This window comes from Chiloscyllium punctatum, chromosome 2 (genome assembly GCF_047496795.1).
Source record: "Chiloscyllium punctatum isolate Juve2018m chromosome 2, sChiPun1.3, whole genome shotgun sequence".
In the NCBI taxonomy this organism is placed as follows: domain Eukaryota; kingdom Metazoa; phylum Chordata; class Chondrichthyes; order Orectolobiformes; family Hemiscylliidae; genus Chiloscyllium; species Chiloscyllium punctatum.
In genome coordinates, this window is record NC_092740.1 from 156786660 (window position 1) to 156801689 (window position 15030).

Below are 15030 nucleotides of genomic sequence, written 5' to 3' on the forward strand. Positions count from 1 at the left end.
AGTGTCCCACAAACTGGAACTCATTTCTCCCATAGCAACCTTTGAGCAAGATGTTCTGTTTTAACATTTTGGAGGAAGGTATGAAATATTTCTGTTCTTTGTCCATCAGTTTTGCAAATTTCAACATCCCCAAACATTCTTTAATCATCTGTTTTATAATTGAAAGACTTTTATTCTCATGCTTTTTACCTTTTTGCAATTATCAATTTTCTAGGATTTTTGGTTTTTGCATGATCATATTTATTCCAGTGAGATGTGGTTCTATTTATCTTGTGTATACAAATTTTGACTTTTTGTTAATCCAGCTAGTTTCATCTTTTTTTGAGTTTTCTGATCTTGGGCATGTTGTTCTTGCACACCTGGTATTCATAACTTGCTTTTATCTTCAATGGAAATTTTGTTAAAAATTGTACTCCTTTTTTTTTATGTTTCCTTCCTGTCTAAGTTTAACTATCTTTAAAGTTAGAAGTGATTTCTCGTCCTTGCTGTGGCTCTAATTGGGTTCTAGATCATATGAAAATTGATGTAACACTAGTCATTGTTTTTCCCCCCACCCCACCCCCCCCAGCACAAAATAATTACAATGTCTTATGATTTCCATTAGTTACTCAGCTATGAACCTGTTTTTTTGGTACATTCACCAAATTTGTTTCTAGTTTTGAATTTCCTCAAATTTACTTGTGATGCTTGATTGGATCATTCGTTAACATAACCTTTCCTATTCTCTCTCACCAATCTCTTCGTAGAATAAGTGCCATAAACTTGTGTGCTGGAATTTTAGTACTAGAGAGAACAAAATGAAATAAACTGGAGGATAACGTTTATCATTTTCTTTTTAAAGGATCCACAATTAGCCATACCTAAGGGCACACTGTTGGCCATTTTAATCACAACGATAGTGTATGCAGGAGCTGCTGTTGTTGCAGGTAAGGGCCTTTGTTTCTTTTATTGAACTTTTAAAAAGATTAATGGTGATGCAAGAATTGGATGTATCATCTGTTTTATAATTTTCATTTTTTTATGTTTGTGGTTTATAATTGTAAATCTTATTCAAAGCAGGTAACAAAGCCATTATTAGAACACTACAATGAATAGTGAGATTACTAATGGGCCGCTTCTTTCAAAGCAGCTAGTTATGACGCCTGTCTGTAATTCGCTTATATTTGCAGTGGTTGGTTGGTTCATTTTAGAGGGGGTGGAGATTAAAAATATATCTCTCTTTGAAGTTGCAGGAAAAGATTTTAACTTATTAACGAAACAAGTTTTATTTGACCGAAATGGATACATTGCATTTTAATGTGAAGTATGTTTTAACTCTGCTTGTTTCCTGTGACCTATAAGTAGCTAAAATTTTTAGTTAACTACAGATTTTTTTAAAAATGGATGATTAGCTATTTATTTTGTAAACGGATGAGCATTCTCTTAAGCACTTGCCTTTTTTAAAATATACTGTTTATTGCCTTGCATGGATTGCACAATGTGTGTGTAGGAGTTTTGAATGAACTCTTTGAAGTGAAAGATGGCTAATGTTTATCAGTGTGACCTATTCCCAGGACCTTTTTTCTAGAATTTTTAGACTTTTTGGTCTCTCTGGAGAATTAATACATCCATCACTTGAAAAGTCTCAAACGTTTTGTTGAGTTGATAATTAACTTGTGTAACTCTTCACATAATTGGAGCCTGTTAATGAGTGTGAATATGAAACTTTAAATGGAAGCTTGCAATATTGGTCAGTAGATTATCTACAACACCATATGATGACAGTAAAACATTTATATAATAGCCAAAGTTTGATGCCTTGGAGAAAATGTTCCACATGGCAATTTATGCATAAAACAGCATTATGTGAAAAAACTAATGAAGTGAATGGTTCTCACCGTTCTCCTGGGACAGTTGACTCAATGAGAGTGCTGTTGTTTAATAGCTGCCTTCATGGGGGACGATTGACCACTGTTGGGATCTGAAGCATTTTTGATACACAAGGATTTTTCTCCCATATCATTAAAAAGCTGTGGGATCTGGAGTGCCGAGTGCTGAAACATTCATTTATAATGGAAGTTACCTCAGCTGGAAAGGCCCTGTTCCGTGAACTGCAAATCTTCAAAAATAACATACTGAGGAATCTTAATGAGATTTGCTTTTGCTTTAATTGTATCAAATGATTCAATTTTTAATTTTTTCTCCTGGACTTATGACAATGCTTAGTGAGACTTAATCAAGGATAAAGTACCAATTCTTGTTTTGTTTTAATTACAAGGTATCTATGATAAATTGCATGGCTGTTAAAAGTTAGTGATCACATTTGAATTGTATCCAGGAAGAAGACAAAGGGTTTAATGAGTTGATTAGCTTAAATAGTGCTAGTGAGCTTTTAAACATTTACCATGAATTTAACCAGTTGAATGTCGCTCATTTAACTTCTGTTTTCAGTAACTCTCTCTCTATCTTTTAAATTGTTAACTGGATCACATCAAAGGAAGGAAGTGAAGCTTGAAAGGGTTCAGAAAAGATTTACAAGGATGTTGCCAGGGTTGGCGGATTTGAGTTATAGGGAGTGGCTGAGTGGGTTTGGGGCTGTTTTCCCTGGAATGTCAGAGGCTGAGGGGTGACCTTATCGAGGCTTACAAAATCATGGAGCATGGATCGGGTAAATAGACAAGGGGTGGGGGATTCAAGAACTAGAGGACAAAAGTTTAGGGTGAGGAGAAAGATTTAAAAGGGATCTAAGGGGCAACTTTTTCACACAGGATTTGTGTAAGAGCTGTTAGGGGAAGTGATGGAGGCTGGTACAATTGTAGCATTTAAAAGGCATCTGGATGGGTATGTGAATAGGAAGGGTTTAGAGGGATATGGGCCAAATGCTGGCAAATGGGACTAGATTAATTTAGGATATCTAGTCTGCATGGATGAGAGGGACCAAATGGTCTGTTTCTGTGCGGTACGTCGATGACTATAAAACAAAAAAAGTCATTGTGATGTAAGCCTATCGTCGGGCAGACTTCAAGTAATCTTGGATTACTGGCTACGTTTGTTTATCAATATTGCAAAGGTGAAATTCGTACACCAAGGCAACTGAAGAAAGGTGTTGCCATGGCTGCTGTTTACTTCACTATTCACTATATTGTAATTTTATAGATCAAACAGGTATGTGCTGAAATGAGGTCTTGGAGGTCATTCCATGCCAAGTGCCACCAGCATATAATTCACTTTCTGACTTTTATTCCGTCAGGTTCCTGTGTAGTTCGTGATGCTACTGGGAATCTTACTGATGCTATCATCTCTGGAACAGCAACTAACTGCACTAATGCAGCCTGTAAACTGGGCTTTAATTTCTCTTCCTGTGCCACAACCCCATGCTCATATGGACTAATGAATAACTTCCAGGTGAGAAACATTTGGGTTTAATCTTGAATTCCTTTTTTTTTAATATAGCATGTATTCTGGTTAATAGGTCAGGAAATTGAGATTTGAACAAATATTTGTACACTCTGTCATTTCATATTGCTCTGATGGTGAATTATAATCCTTTGAGAGTTGATGTTCCTGATACCTCTGGGGTCACTTGCTATGTCAGAATGGTATTGGAAGACTTGATTTTTACCTTTTTGCGTTTGGGATAATTTAATATTGTTTTTGAAATTAAGTCATCACAGTTTTGTATGTTTCCAGCTAAGCTGGTTGAGATGAAGCAAATGGATTTTCTTGAGTAGCTTCCATTGTGCAGTAAAGGTAAAGTTGCCACAATCCTACCAGACCACAGGACTACTGTCTCATTAGAGAGCTGACTGATAGTGGTTTAGCCTGAGGGTCACCATATCTCAAGTGAAGGGAGAGGTTGAGAGGGAGAAACCTTCAACCTTGGCTGTCCAGGAATTGAACCACGCTGTTGGTATCACTCTGCATTACAAGTCAGCATCTAGCAAACTCAGCCAACCCAGCTAACCAAATCCTAGTGTTGCTGAAGAAAGCCGTTCAGCCTGTACTGGTTATAAATTGGTTACCTGATATTGTGGTTGTATTTGGTGTTGGTGTCTGTAGCCAAGCTGTTGGAACAGCTGATGGTATGTACTAGCCTGGAGGTGAGATCAGTGAAGATTTCAGTCAGTTAATGCAGGGTTGCAGTAATGGCAATTTGAAAATACATTTGTTCAAAATTAGCACTTGTTCAAGATTACTTAACTCCATGGCATTGGGTAGCTTTATCATATCACTGCAACAGGCTGAGTTGTCATTTAGCCAATCAAATGAAATTGTTGAGTATGTTTAATGTATCTCTGGCTTTCTGTAGCTTCTGGTAGTTTTGGTGTGCAGACTGAAGTTACAACTGGAGTTTTTACACTAACAGCAAGAAAAGGACTGGTCAGGGATAGTGTTGGTCCCTTTAATATCTGACTGGCAACGCTACTAATTTTTAAGTTTTCAAGTAAAGATAAGTTAGCTGTACTGAATAATGACTTACCTTCAGTGTTTGCAGTAGAGGAGAAGGCTGCTATTTGTTGGCTGTATGCCAAAACTCATGAGGTATCTTATATCAGGAGTCCATACAAAATTTATTGTAAGCAAAGTCACTAATTAAGGCGGCGGGGTTTTGTGGGGCGGGGGGATGGGGGTGTGGTTGTGGGGAAGCACTGTGTTTGACAAACCCCAGATTTTGGTGGCTTCCACCTTGGGGAGTAGAGCTACCCTCGCTTAAACTTTTCCAAGATTTTCTAAGTTTTGGAGCTATTCTTTTCAACATGTCATTTCACTATTTTAAAAAAGTGAGGGAGGGGGGGGGTAACCAGGATTTTATTGACTGGTTAGCTTCCCGTCTTTTCACAGGGAATTTTGCACCAGCTAACACAACCTTGAGATTTTGATCAGAGAGCCAGCATAGGTTTATAAGGTTACATCTGTCTTCCTTGATTTGGTTGCATGTTTTGACAAGGTGACTGAAGTATCCACAGGAGTATGTGTATTGACAGTTGTTTGGACCTTGAGAAAGCATTTGATCAAGGCTCAAGAATCCATTAGTTCAAGTAAAAAAGCCTGGAATTGAAGGCAAATTATTAACCTGGTTGGATGGTCAGAGTCAATAGAGATGACACACAGATATTCTAGTGTCTAGTTATGAGTGAGTGAGTGCAGTAGCATTGGTAGTGCACTGGCACCAGTGCTAGTTCAGATGGGAACTGTCCCATTGGGATGATCTACACCTGAGCTGCAGTGGGGCTGGTGTTCTGTTTACACCTCTATAGAAATAGAGGGATTTAAACTAATAGTGGGGAAAGAGATCAGATTTTAGGTTGGTATGGCAAATCAAAACTTAGATTTGAGGGAAGGGAATTATGGTAATGGGAATAGATGGAAAGTATAATGCTAAATTGACCAACATTTGAGGCAAGACTTTACAAAAAATAAAACTAAAGGCGCACCTGAATGCTGTAGCATTTGAGACAAAACAGACTAATTGATAGTCACGCAAATAGAGTAAAGTACAATCTGCTACTTATTAGAGTCTAAATATTATGATCCACCTTTTCATAGATGGTACTAAACTCCTCTGCAGCAGGTCCAAAGATGTGTGGGCTGGGTGGATTGGCCATAGTAAATGTGGGCTTACAGAGATAAAGGAGAGGACTGGGTGGGGAGTTCTTTGGAAGCTTGGTGTTTTCTCTTGTTACCAAAACCTGAAGTGGGGTCACTGGTTAAAATCTGTGGTTGAACATTTTAAGACCAGGTGAAGACTTCCGTCCTGAGCCATTGAAGTTCTCTCCCAAAAAAATAGGGGGGTGGAAGCAGTGATTAATTGAATTTTAAGGCAGAGGTAGATAGATCCTTTTGATAAGAAAAGTGGTGGAGGTGGGGATTGTGATCGAGTGAAGGTTGCTGGGGTTTGGGAGTGTGGAGTAATCCGACTATCCGTTAGCCCGTTGAATGTTGGTGCTGGGCAGTGAGGTCTATCCTAGTTCCAAATTTGTGTGTTTGAAATGTCACAATGTGAGTAATGCTCTCCCGTGCAGATCTGGGTTGGGTTTAATTCCTGCATTGTGTTTAGTAAAAGTTTACATTGAAGGATAGAATGCCACTTGTGCAAATTTGCTGGTGATGTAAGAGTAGCACAAGCAGAAACCTAAAACTTGCTGAGTGTTAAGTGAATAGGCAAAACGAAGGCAAATCGATTTCAGGGTGAGCAAAGGAGCGTGCTGTTTAATTACTTAGCTTCAGTATTAACAGTTAAGGAACAGTCAATATTTCATCCTCCAAAGAAATCTGGGATAATGTCTCACCAAAATAACTGTGTAATGAAGAAATTAATAGCACAAATGACCATCCGCTTTGGACATTGATGGGACAGAGCTAAGTACTTTCTAAATGGTGGAATTGTGGAGGCCAAAGGAAACCCAGATCTCCTGATAGACAGGTTATTAAAATATCACGAGCAGCTTTAGAAAATAATCAGCTGATCTTTCTATCTAGAAGACTGTGTAATAGGAGCAGGTGGGCATTAGACTTCAGCTTTACAGAGCCTGGTTAACCTGGAGTGATGTCACTGGTTTGGGCCCCAAACCAGTTAAGAATGATGTATTGGCCGTGAAGGAAGTGCAGCACAAATTGACCAGAATATTACCAGGATTCCAAGCATTGCTTAACAAAGATTGCCCTGATGTGTTGCATCTCAACAACTTTTAAATGTTTTGAAGTGATTTGATTTTGAAGTCTCCAAGAATTTGGGCGAAACTATTTCTGCTCACTGGCTCATGAGGGTCATCGTCTATAATTTAGAGCCAGATATTTCGTGTGAATTTATGAAACACTATGAAACATTTGATAGTTTTGAATTTTTGTCTGCAAATATCAATTGATCAGGTGACAAATAGGTTAGACCAGGGAAACCCAGTGGATGTGGTCTACCTAGACTTCCAAAAGGTCTTTGATAAGGTGAGGGCCCATGGTGTTCGAGGTGAGCTACTGGTATAGATTAAGGATTGGCTGCCTGACAGAAGGCAGAGAGTTGGGATAAAAGGTTCTTTTTCGGAATGGCAGCCGGTGACGAGCGGCATCCTGCAGGGTTCAGTGTTTGGGCCAGAGCTGTTCACATTATATATAAATGATCTGGATGAAGGAGCTGGGGGCATTCTTGCGAAGTTTGCCGATGATACAAAGTTAGGTGGACAGGCAGGTAGTACTGAGGAAATGGAGAGGCTGCAGAAGGATCTAGACAGTTTGGAAGAGTGGTCTAGGAAATGGCTGATGGAATTCAATGTGAGCAAATGCGAGGTCTCGCACTTTGGAAAAAAGAATACAAGCATGGACTACTTTCTAAACGGTGAGAAAATTCATAAAGCCAAACTACAAAGGGATCTGGGAGTGCTAGTCGAGGATTCTCTAAAGGTAAACATGCAGGTTGAGTCCGTGATTAAGAAAGCGAATGCAATGTTGTCATTTATCTCAAGAGGGTTGGAATATAAAAGCAGCAATGTGCTGCTGAGACTTTATAAAGCTCTGGTTAGGCCCCATTTGGAGTACAGTGTCCAGTTTTGGTCCCCACACCTCAGGAAGGACATACTGGCACTGGAGCGTGTCCAGCGGAGATTCACACGGATGATCCCTGGAATGGTACGTCTAACATATGAGGAACGGCTGAGGATACTGGGATTGTATTCATTGGAGCTTAGAAGATTAAGGGGAGATCTAATAGAAACTTACAAGATAATACATGGCTTGGAAAGGGTGGACACTAGGAAATTGTTTCCGTTAGGCGAGGAGACTAGGACCCGTGAACATAGCCTTAGAATTAGAGGGGGTAAATTCAGAACAGAAATGCGGAGACATTTCTTCAGCCAGAGAGTGATGGGCCTGTGGAATTCATTGCCATGGAGTGCAGTGGAGGCTGGAAAGCTAAATGTCTTCAAGGCAGAGATTGATAAATTCTTGATGTTACAAGGAATTAAGGGCTAAAGGGAGTGTGGGTAAGTGGAATTGAAATGCCCATCAGCCATGATTGAATGGCGGAGTGGACTCGATGGGCCAAATGGCCTTACTTCCGCTCCTATGTCTTATGGATACTAGATCAATCATTGAGAACTTGAGAGAGCTAGATTTTTTTAAAAAACAAAAGATGGAATCTGTCAGGGTGAAGGTCAGCAGTTGTCTAATTGAATGGCATAACAGTCTCAAGGGGCTGTATCACCACTTTTTAAAATTTGCCCTATGTTCCCTTAATGGGAATGTGCTTCCTGTGTATGGCCAGACTTCTAATGCATGACATAAGTGACTTTGATCAGGTTGTGGAGCTCCTTGAGTTGCCACACGTGAAGTTATTCATGACAATCTATTTTTTACAATTCACTCTGTTCTAGGCTGGACCAGCATTTATTGTCTGTTCCTCATTGCCCTTGAAGGTGGGCTGAACTGCTGCCTGGAATCACTACAGTCTATGTGCTGTAGTAGACCCATGTTGCCTTTAGAGAGGGAATTCCAGGAGTTTGACCCAGCGGCAGTGAAGGAACAATATATTTCCAAGTCAGGGTGGTGAGGGATTTGGAGGAGAACTTGAAAGTGGTGGTGTTCCCATATATTTGCTGCCCTTGTCCTCTTGGATGGAAGTGGTTATGGGTTTGGAAAGTGCTGTCTGAGGATCTTTAGTGAATTTTTGCAGGGCATCTTATAGATAGTTGCAGCAGTGTGTACTGAATCAAGCGGGTTGCTTTGTCCTGAGTGGTTTCAAGCTTCCTGACTGTTGGAGTTGCACCCATTCAGGCAAGTGGGGAGTATTCCATCACACTCCTGCCTTGTGCCTTGTAGATGGTGGACAGGCTTTGGGGAGTCAGGAGGGGAGTTACTCACTGCCATACTCCTAGCCTCTGGTAAGCACGATGTTTGTTTGTGTCAAGTCCAGTTGAGTCCTCATGTTGATAGTGGAGGATTCTGTGATGGTAGCACATTGAATACCAAGGGGAGGTAGTTAGATGGACTCGGACTCGGACTCGGACTCGGACTCGAGATGGTCATTGCCTGGCACAACTGTTAGATGCTATTTGTCAGCTTATGTCTGGATGTTGTCCAGATCTTACCACATTCTAACATAGACTGCTTAAGCATGTGAGGAGTTGTAAACAATGTTGAATGTTGTACAAACGTTAGTGATGAGCTCCACTTCTGAACTCGTGATGGAGGGAAGGTCACTGTTGAAACAGATAAAGATGGTTGGGTCTAGGACACTACATTGAGGAACTCCTGCACAGATGTCCTGGAGCTGAGATGACTGACCTCCAATAACTGCAACATCTTCCTGTGTGTCAGGTATGACTCCAACCAGCAGAGAATTTGCAGTTTGCTGCTTAAGCTAAATGATCTATTTTGGTAAGGGCCGAGCCAGTGAGCAATAGTCTTTGGCTCATTGGAGCTGCGGAGTGTAATTTTTAGGCATAGACTTGCTAGGTAGCTGAGAGATTTTTGTCAGTGCCTCGGAGTGCCATTAGCTGGAGCTGTAATGGCACATTGTGCATTGTCATCAGCCGTTCTTTCTGTCGTAGGCTTCCCCATGAGTTGTCTGAATCTCCTGTGGCAGAGCTTTATGAACAATCTCTCACTAGTTTAGTGAGCAAGCTCCTGCATGCCTCTCTTCTGTTTTATTTTTCTTTTCCCTCTCCATTGGCTCCAGCCCTCTGCTACCCAGTGATTCACCCATTGCCAATTGCATGTCTCTAACATCCCATGAAAAGTGCAGGGGGCACCAGTGTGCGTGCCAGTGGCTGTGTGAGACTGAAGGCATTCACCATAAGTGCATATAGTTCTTGGCTAGGTGGTCTCTGCAAAAACAAAAGACCAGTTATATTTGTAGTGGGGTTTAGGGTTGGTTGTCAACTTTGGAAAGTCAAAGGTGCATGCCATCTCCATCTTGCGTGTTGTGATAGGGGAATATAGTAAGTTATTAAATTCCTCAATGTGCTTTACTGTCATTGTTGGCTATGACTACCCACTGATGAGTGAAGGAATATGGCCATGTCTGTCCCCATGCATTTCAATGCGGCTGGGGGTGCACCACCTTCCTGTGCAAGAGACAGAATGTGTCTCTGTGTTTGAGTTGCCAGTACAAACAATTTCCAGCTACAGCCAGAATTTACTTCCCATTTGAGAGAGGCACACTGGGTTTAAGTGATGTTAAAATAAAAATGTCATATGCAGATGTTGGAAATCTGCAACAAAAAAAGCTGAAACTCCTCTCATCTGGCGGCATCTGCGGAGAGAGCAGTGGAATTAATGCTTCAAGTCTGATAAGACACTTGTTCAGAATTATGATGAAGAAGAGCCTTGCATGACCTTAAGTGTTGCTGTCCTCCTGCAGCCTCACAGTATGTTTATTACTGGGCTTCAATTGACCCAAATCTCTGAGTAGGCAGCACTAACCTTGTAGGAACATGGACTATCATTAGTTTATCCCTAACCCCATTTCTTAGCTATCATTCAGAATTTTTCTCACCCTTTCTCTGTCCTTGATTTACCGTTTAACTGATGAATTTTATCCACAAGTCTGGGGAGGCTCTAGGATCAAGGCAATATAGTAGATCCAAACGCAGTGCCTCCTGTAAGTTTGAACTTCCTGACTCGGGCCATTCCAGTATATGTAACATTTTCATTGTTCTATAAACACTTCAGGCATTTTAAGCAGTGATCTACTTATTTGTTACAAAACCATAAAGTAAACTGTTGATAGAGTTAATAAACTTGTATTATGAAGTAAGCGATTGGAATCGCAGTATATAGTTTTGTTAGTGCAAATGTTGCTGTTTAGATGTAGAAATGTTGAATGGACAATGGTCTATTTATGTAACTGTTCTGATAATTATTAATTTTGAAATGCTTTCATGTTTTTTATTTGGTTTAGTTTAACTGAACTGAATTACTTTGAGGTTCATTGAAACACAATTGGTCTTTATATGAAATAACTTCAAAGTACTGTACATTTAAAGGTTACATTTAATCATCTTTGTTTTAATGCAAATCCTATGAATTTAGTTTTTAGTTGAAATCTTGTCTAGAAGCAAACGCTCCTTTCAAATAAGCAGTTGGTTGCTGCAAAGTGTTTTGTATGCGTTTTTCACTTACAAGTCTAATGAACCTGTAACTTCAGGGATTTTGTTCTGTACTACATCTGAAGCACCATAGAAAGTGAAGTTTTAGTAAGTTAGGTTTTTAAATTGCTCCACAGTTGTTTTGCTATTCCTGACTGGTTAGCGAGAGGAAGATTAATACTTCAGTGATGGGTTTGTGAATGGGTCACATTTTTAGGGACATTAATGATAATACTGAAATAGTTTTTTAGAGCAAAAAGGTAATATTCATGAATGTTCTTGTGAAGAAGGCAAAACAAGCGATGACTGACAAGGTACATGGTGCAGAAACCTCCCTTTTAAAGAATAAGTGTGTGGTTAATATAGTAATTCTACAATTTCTAGAATATAAGGAATAAAAGCTGAATAGTTAAAATGGACTGAAAAATTTCTCGACTTCACAGGGTTGAGATGTGTGTATGTGCATATTCACAAAGTAATCAAAACAATTCTGGTTTAATAGCAATGAAGGGATATGACATCACTACAAGAGATGTATCAACAGGTGTTGGAGCAGAATAGAGAATACACTGTTGTTTGTTGTATTCTTCCAGAGATTGTTCACTTAATACAACTATCACTGTGCTTGAACTTGAACTGTATGTAAAGGTGTCCTAAGAAATTCTGACAGAATTGATCTTGCATATTAAGAGGAGCAATGATGCAATTCTTAACATCTCTAATTGAAACAAGAAGGAATATTAGAAGCCAGTATGATTTATAAAAGGATGATTTTAAAAGAAAATGAAACATCATGGTGAGAAATGAAGAGTTGGCTGATGCAATTTATTTTTGGGATTGATTTATATCAGTCCACTTGCAAACAATATGATCAGTTAAACTGTCTCCACTATGCTATAAACTTTTATGGTCTTTAAGAAATAGTTTCAACTATTTATGGTATGTTTAACTTTATCTCCTTCCTCCCATTTTAAACATCCCTTTGATCTTTTTTCCCCACTCTGGTCCTGAAATATAACATGGAATTCATAAGTCATATGCCCCAATTTTTAAAGTCTTCGTGCATTCCCATTGTGGTATGTGTGTAATCCTTCCGAATCTTGCTGAGCAAGGCAGGTTTTCACACCAGGAAAGAATTATATTTACAGAGTAAGTTTGTGATAGGCAAGGTATGCCCAAACATTTTACACACAAGGTACCACTGATGTTGGAAATGTCAAAAAAAAGACACTAAATACTGGAAGTACTCAACAGCTTTCACAGTCTACAAAGAGTTGTTACTTCAGATTATTGCCTTCCTGCGTTCTCACCTTTCTGTCACCTTTCTACGTAGATGCTGCTTGACGGTTTCCAGCACTTCCTATTTCTGTATTCAAATGTTTCCCCGCCTTCTCAAGTGAAGGTGATTTTTCTTTCTCCCCCAGCCCAGGTGGCCTGAACCAGGGATCAGTGCAGCCGCATCCTCACCTGCTTGTGAAAGATACCTGTGTACTGAATGGACTCGTTGCTGGTATTGGGCAACATATTTTGGATAAAGTTTCAAAATATATTTTTAAAATACAGAGCTCTGTTACAGGGATCTGGGAAATTTTTATAACCCTGCAAGTGACCTAAAAAAAAAGTCAAGTACTGTACCCTACCCAGGAGTAAATGTCTGTACCCCATTTAGGAGTAAACGTCTGTACATGCTGGAATCTGAACTGAGAACAAAAAGTACTGGAGATCACAGCAGGGCAGGCAGCATCCTTGGATGCAATCTCCAGCATTTTGTTTTTTTTTTGTTTTCCCTATCATTAGTTGGATAAAAGCTATAGTGTAGATTTCACAGCAGAAAAAAGAAACCGATTCTAGGTGAACCCCTGCTCTGTGGACCCAGTACTCCATTCCCTATAAAGGAAGCCCATCTCTCCGGTGCATCTTTGCACCGTCCTGTTTCAGTGTTCCCGTGATCATGCTGAATGCCAATGGCTTAATTCAGAGCCTTCTATTGAGTGTGGGCTGGAACAGCCATACTGAAAGTGATCTTGTATGGATCTTTTCACTGTGCCCAGTGCAGACTAATATTGTGTAGCTGATGCAGAAACTTGGAATGACAGTTTGCAGAAGGCTGGTATGAGAGTGTGTAGTGTATCTGGAGAATGGTACCTATTGTGGTTTTATTGCAGGAAGACAAGCAGCTGCTGCTGAAGCTTGAACTGGAATATGGGTGTGTAACTTGGGAAACCCTGGAAATGTGCTTACTGCCAGCTGACAGGAGGTATTCTGGTATTTGTGGGGTGTTTCAATTTGCTTTGTATTGTCAATTTGTTTAATCACTGCTGATGATCACGTTTCCCTCTAAGGAAAGGGAAGAGAATAAGCTCGTGAGTTGAAGGTTTGTTTTGAATAGACACTTTCTGGAAATTGAGGGGTATGGCAGAGTGATTGGGAGAGTGGAATTGACACCGAGCTTAATGAGTGATTTAATGTCATTGAATAGTAAACATCTTGAGGCGGGTGGGGTGGGGGGGAGGGGAGGAGCTGAACGGTCACTTTGTGTTCTTGTTTCTTAAGTTCACAAGTGACTTCTCAGATGCTTGTTGATTTATATCACACAAACAAACTTCTGTGGCAGACTTTGGTTATAAATTAAACCAGTCCGGAGCATTGCAGTGCATTAGCCACACTGCAGGGGAGATCTGTCCATGCAATTGAGATTCTTCCATTTGGCATGATTTAGGACATTACTGAAGTGGACTGACAACAGATTAGTTCTGGCTACCCAAACTCTGGGAAGCTTGCCAGTGCACTCGTGCCCACTTCTAGTTTTAGCACAGGTCCATTTGGATGTTGGGGAGAACCATACGGGTGGTTCCTAATTGGATATGGACATTGACACAACTAATGCCTTTAGGGCACATTTGTCATTTGACATTTGATTAGAACTTAGCTGCAGTGTTAAATTGATCTGCAATTGTTTTGTGCGATCTGGGAAACTAATTAAGAAAGCTAAATGAGTTTGAGCTGCTGTAGACGTGGGTATTTAAACTTTCCCCTGACCTGTCTGCATTAAAAGCTCACCTACTATTGCTCTCTGCTCCCCTGGCACACTTTTTTTTTTAGATTACTTACTTACAGAATGGAAACAGGCCCTTCGGCCCAACAAGTCCACACTGACCCGCCGAAGTGCAAACCACCCAGACCCATTGCCCTACATTTACTCCTTCACCTAACACTACAGGCAGTTTAGCTTGGCCAATTCACCTGACCTGCACATTTTTGGACTGTGGGAGGAAACCAGAGCACCTGAAGGAAACCCACGCAGACACAGGGAGAATGTGCAAACTCCACACACAGTCACCTGAGGTGAGAATTGAACTCAGGTCTCTGGAGCTGTGAGGCAGCAGTGCTAACCACTATGCTGCCTCCTACATTGTGTAGGTGAATCTTAGTTACGAGCTTTCTGGAGACTTCATATTGAGGTCAAGATGGAGGATGCCTTAAAAGTACATCAGAAGGGAAATCCTGGTCATCCAAAACAGTAAAGTAGTGCTGTGGGAATGAGATGGGGTGTGCAGAGATTGGAGGAGGCAGGCCCTAACAATGTTATGGTGCAGAGTCATGGTTTGTAAACTCGTGATCTTCTGGAAGGGTAGTTCTTCTGCTGGCTGTCGCTCATGCCAGATTTGAACCAACTATTCATAATCTAACCATTTAGCTTTACAGCAGAGCCTTCCCTGTGAATTGAATTTGATATAAAGTAAGCTCATGCCTCATCTGTTTGAATGCTATGACTTTTTTTTAGGAAAATGAACCCTTGCCTTTTACAACTGCAGTTACCTTTTGACTTGTCCAAATTATGTTCACACCTCCCCTTTCAGTCAGAAGGTCAAGGATTCAAACTCCACTCTGAAGACTCCAATATCAGAGATGGTACAGAATTTAATTGAAAGTGCCACATTAAGACAAAAAAAATCCTTCTTTATAAAATCAT

The 15030-nt window shown here is 40.2% G+C and overlaps 1 protein-coding gene across 2 annotated transcripts in view; it reads left to right on the forward strand.

Moving 5' to 3' along the window:
* Nucleotides 1-15030, forward strand: part of slc12a2 (solute carrier family 12 member 2) — a 231448-nt gene that overhangs the window by 124797 nt on the left and 91621 nt on the right. For both annotated transcript variants that reach the window (XM_072591024.1, XM_072591016.1), the window contains exons 9-10: nucleotides 842-926; nucleotides 3230-3384. In XM_072591024.1, the coding sequence (XP_072447125.1) occupies nucleotides 842-926; nucleotides 3230-3384 (240 nt within the window). The remainder of the gene's footprint in view (nucleotides 1-841; nucleotides 927-3229; nucleotides 3385-15030) is intronic.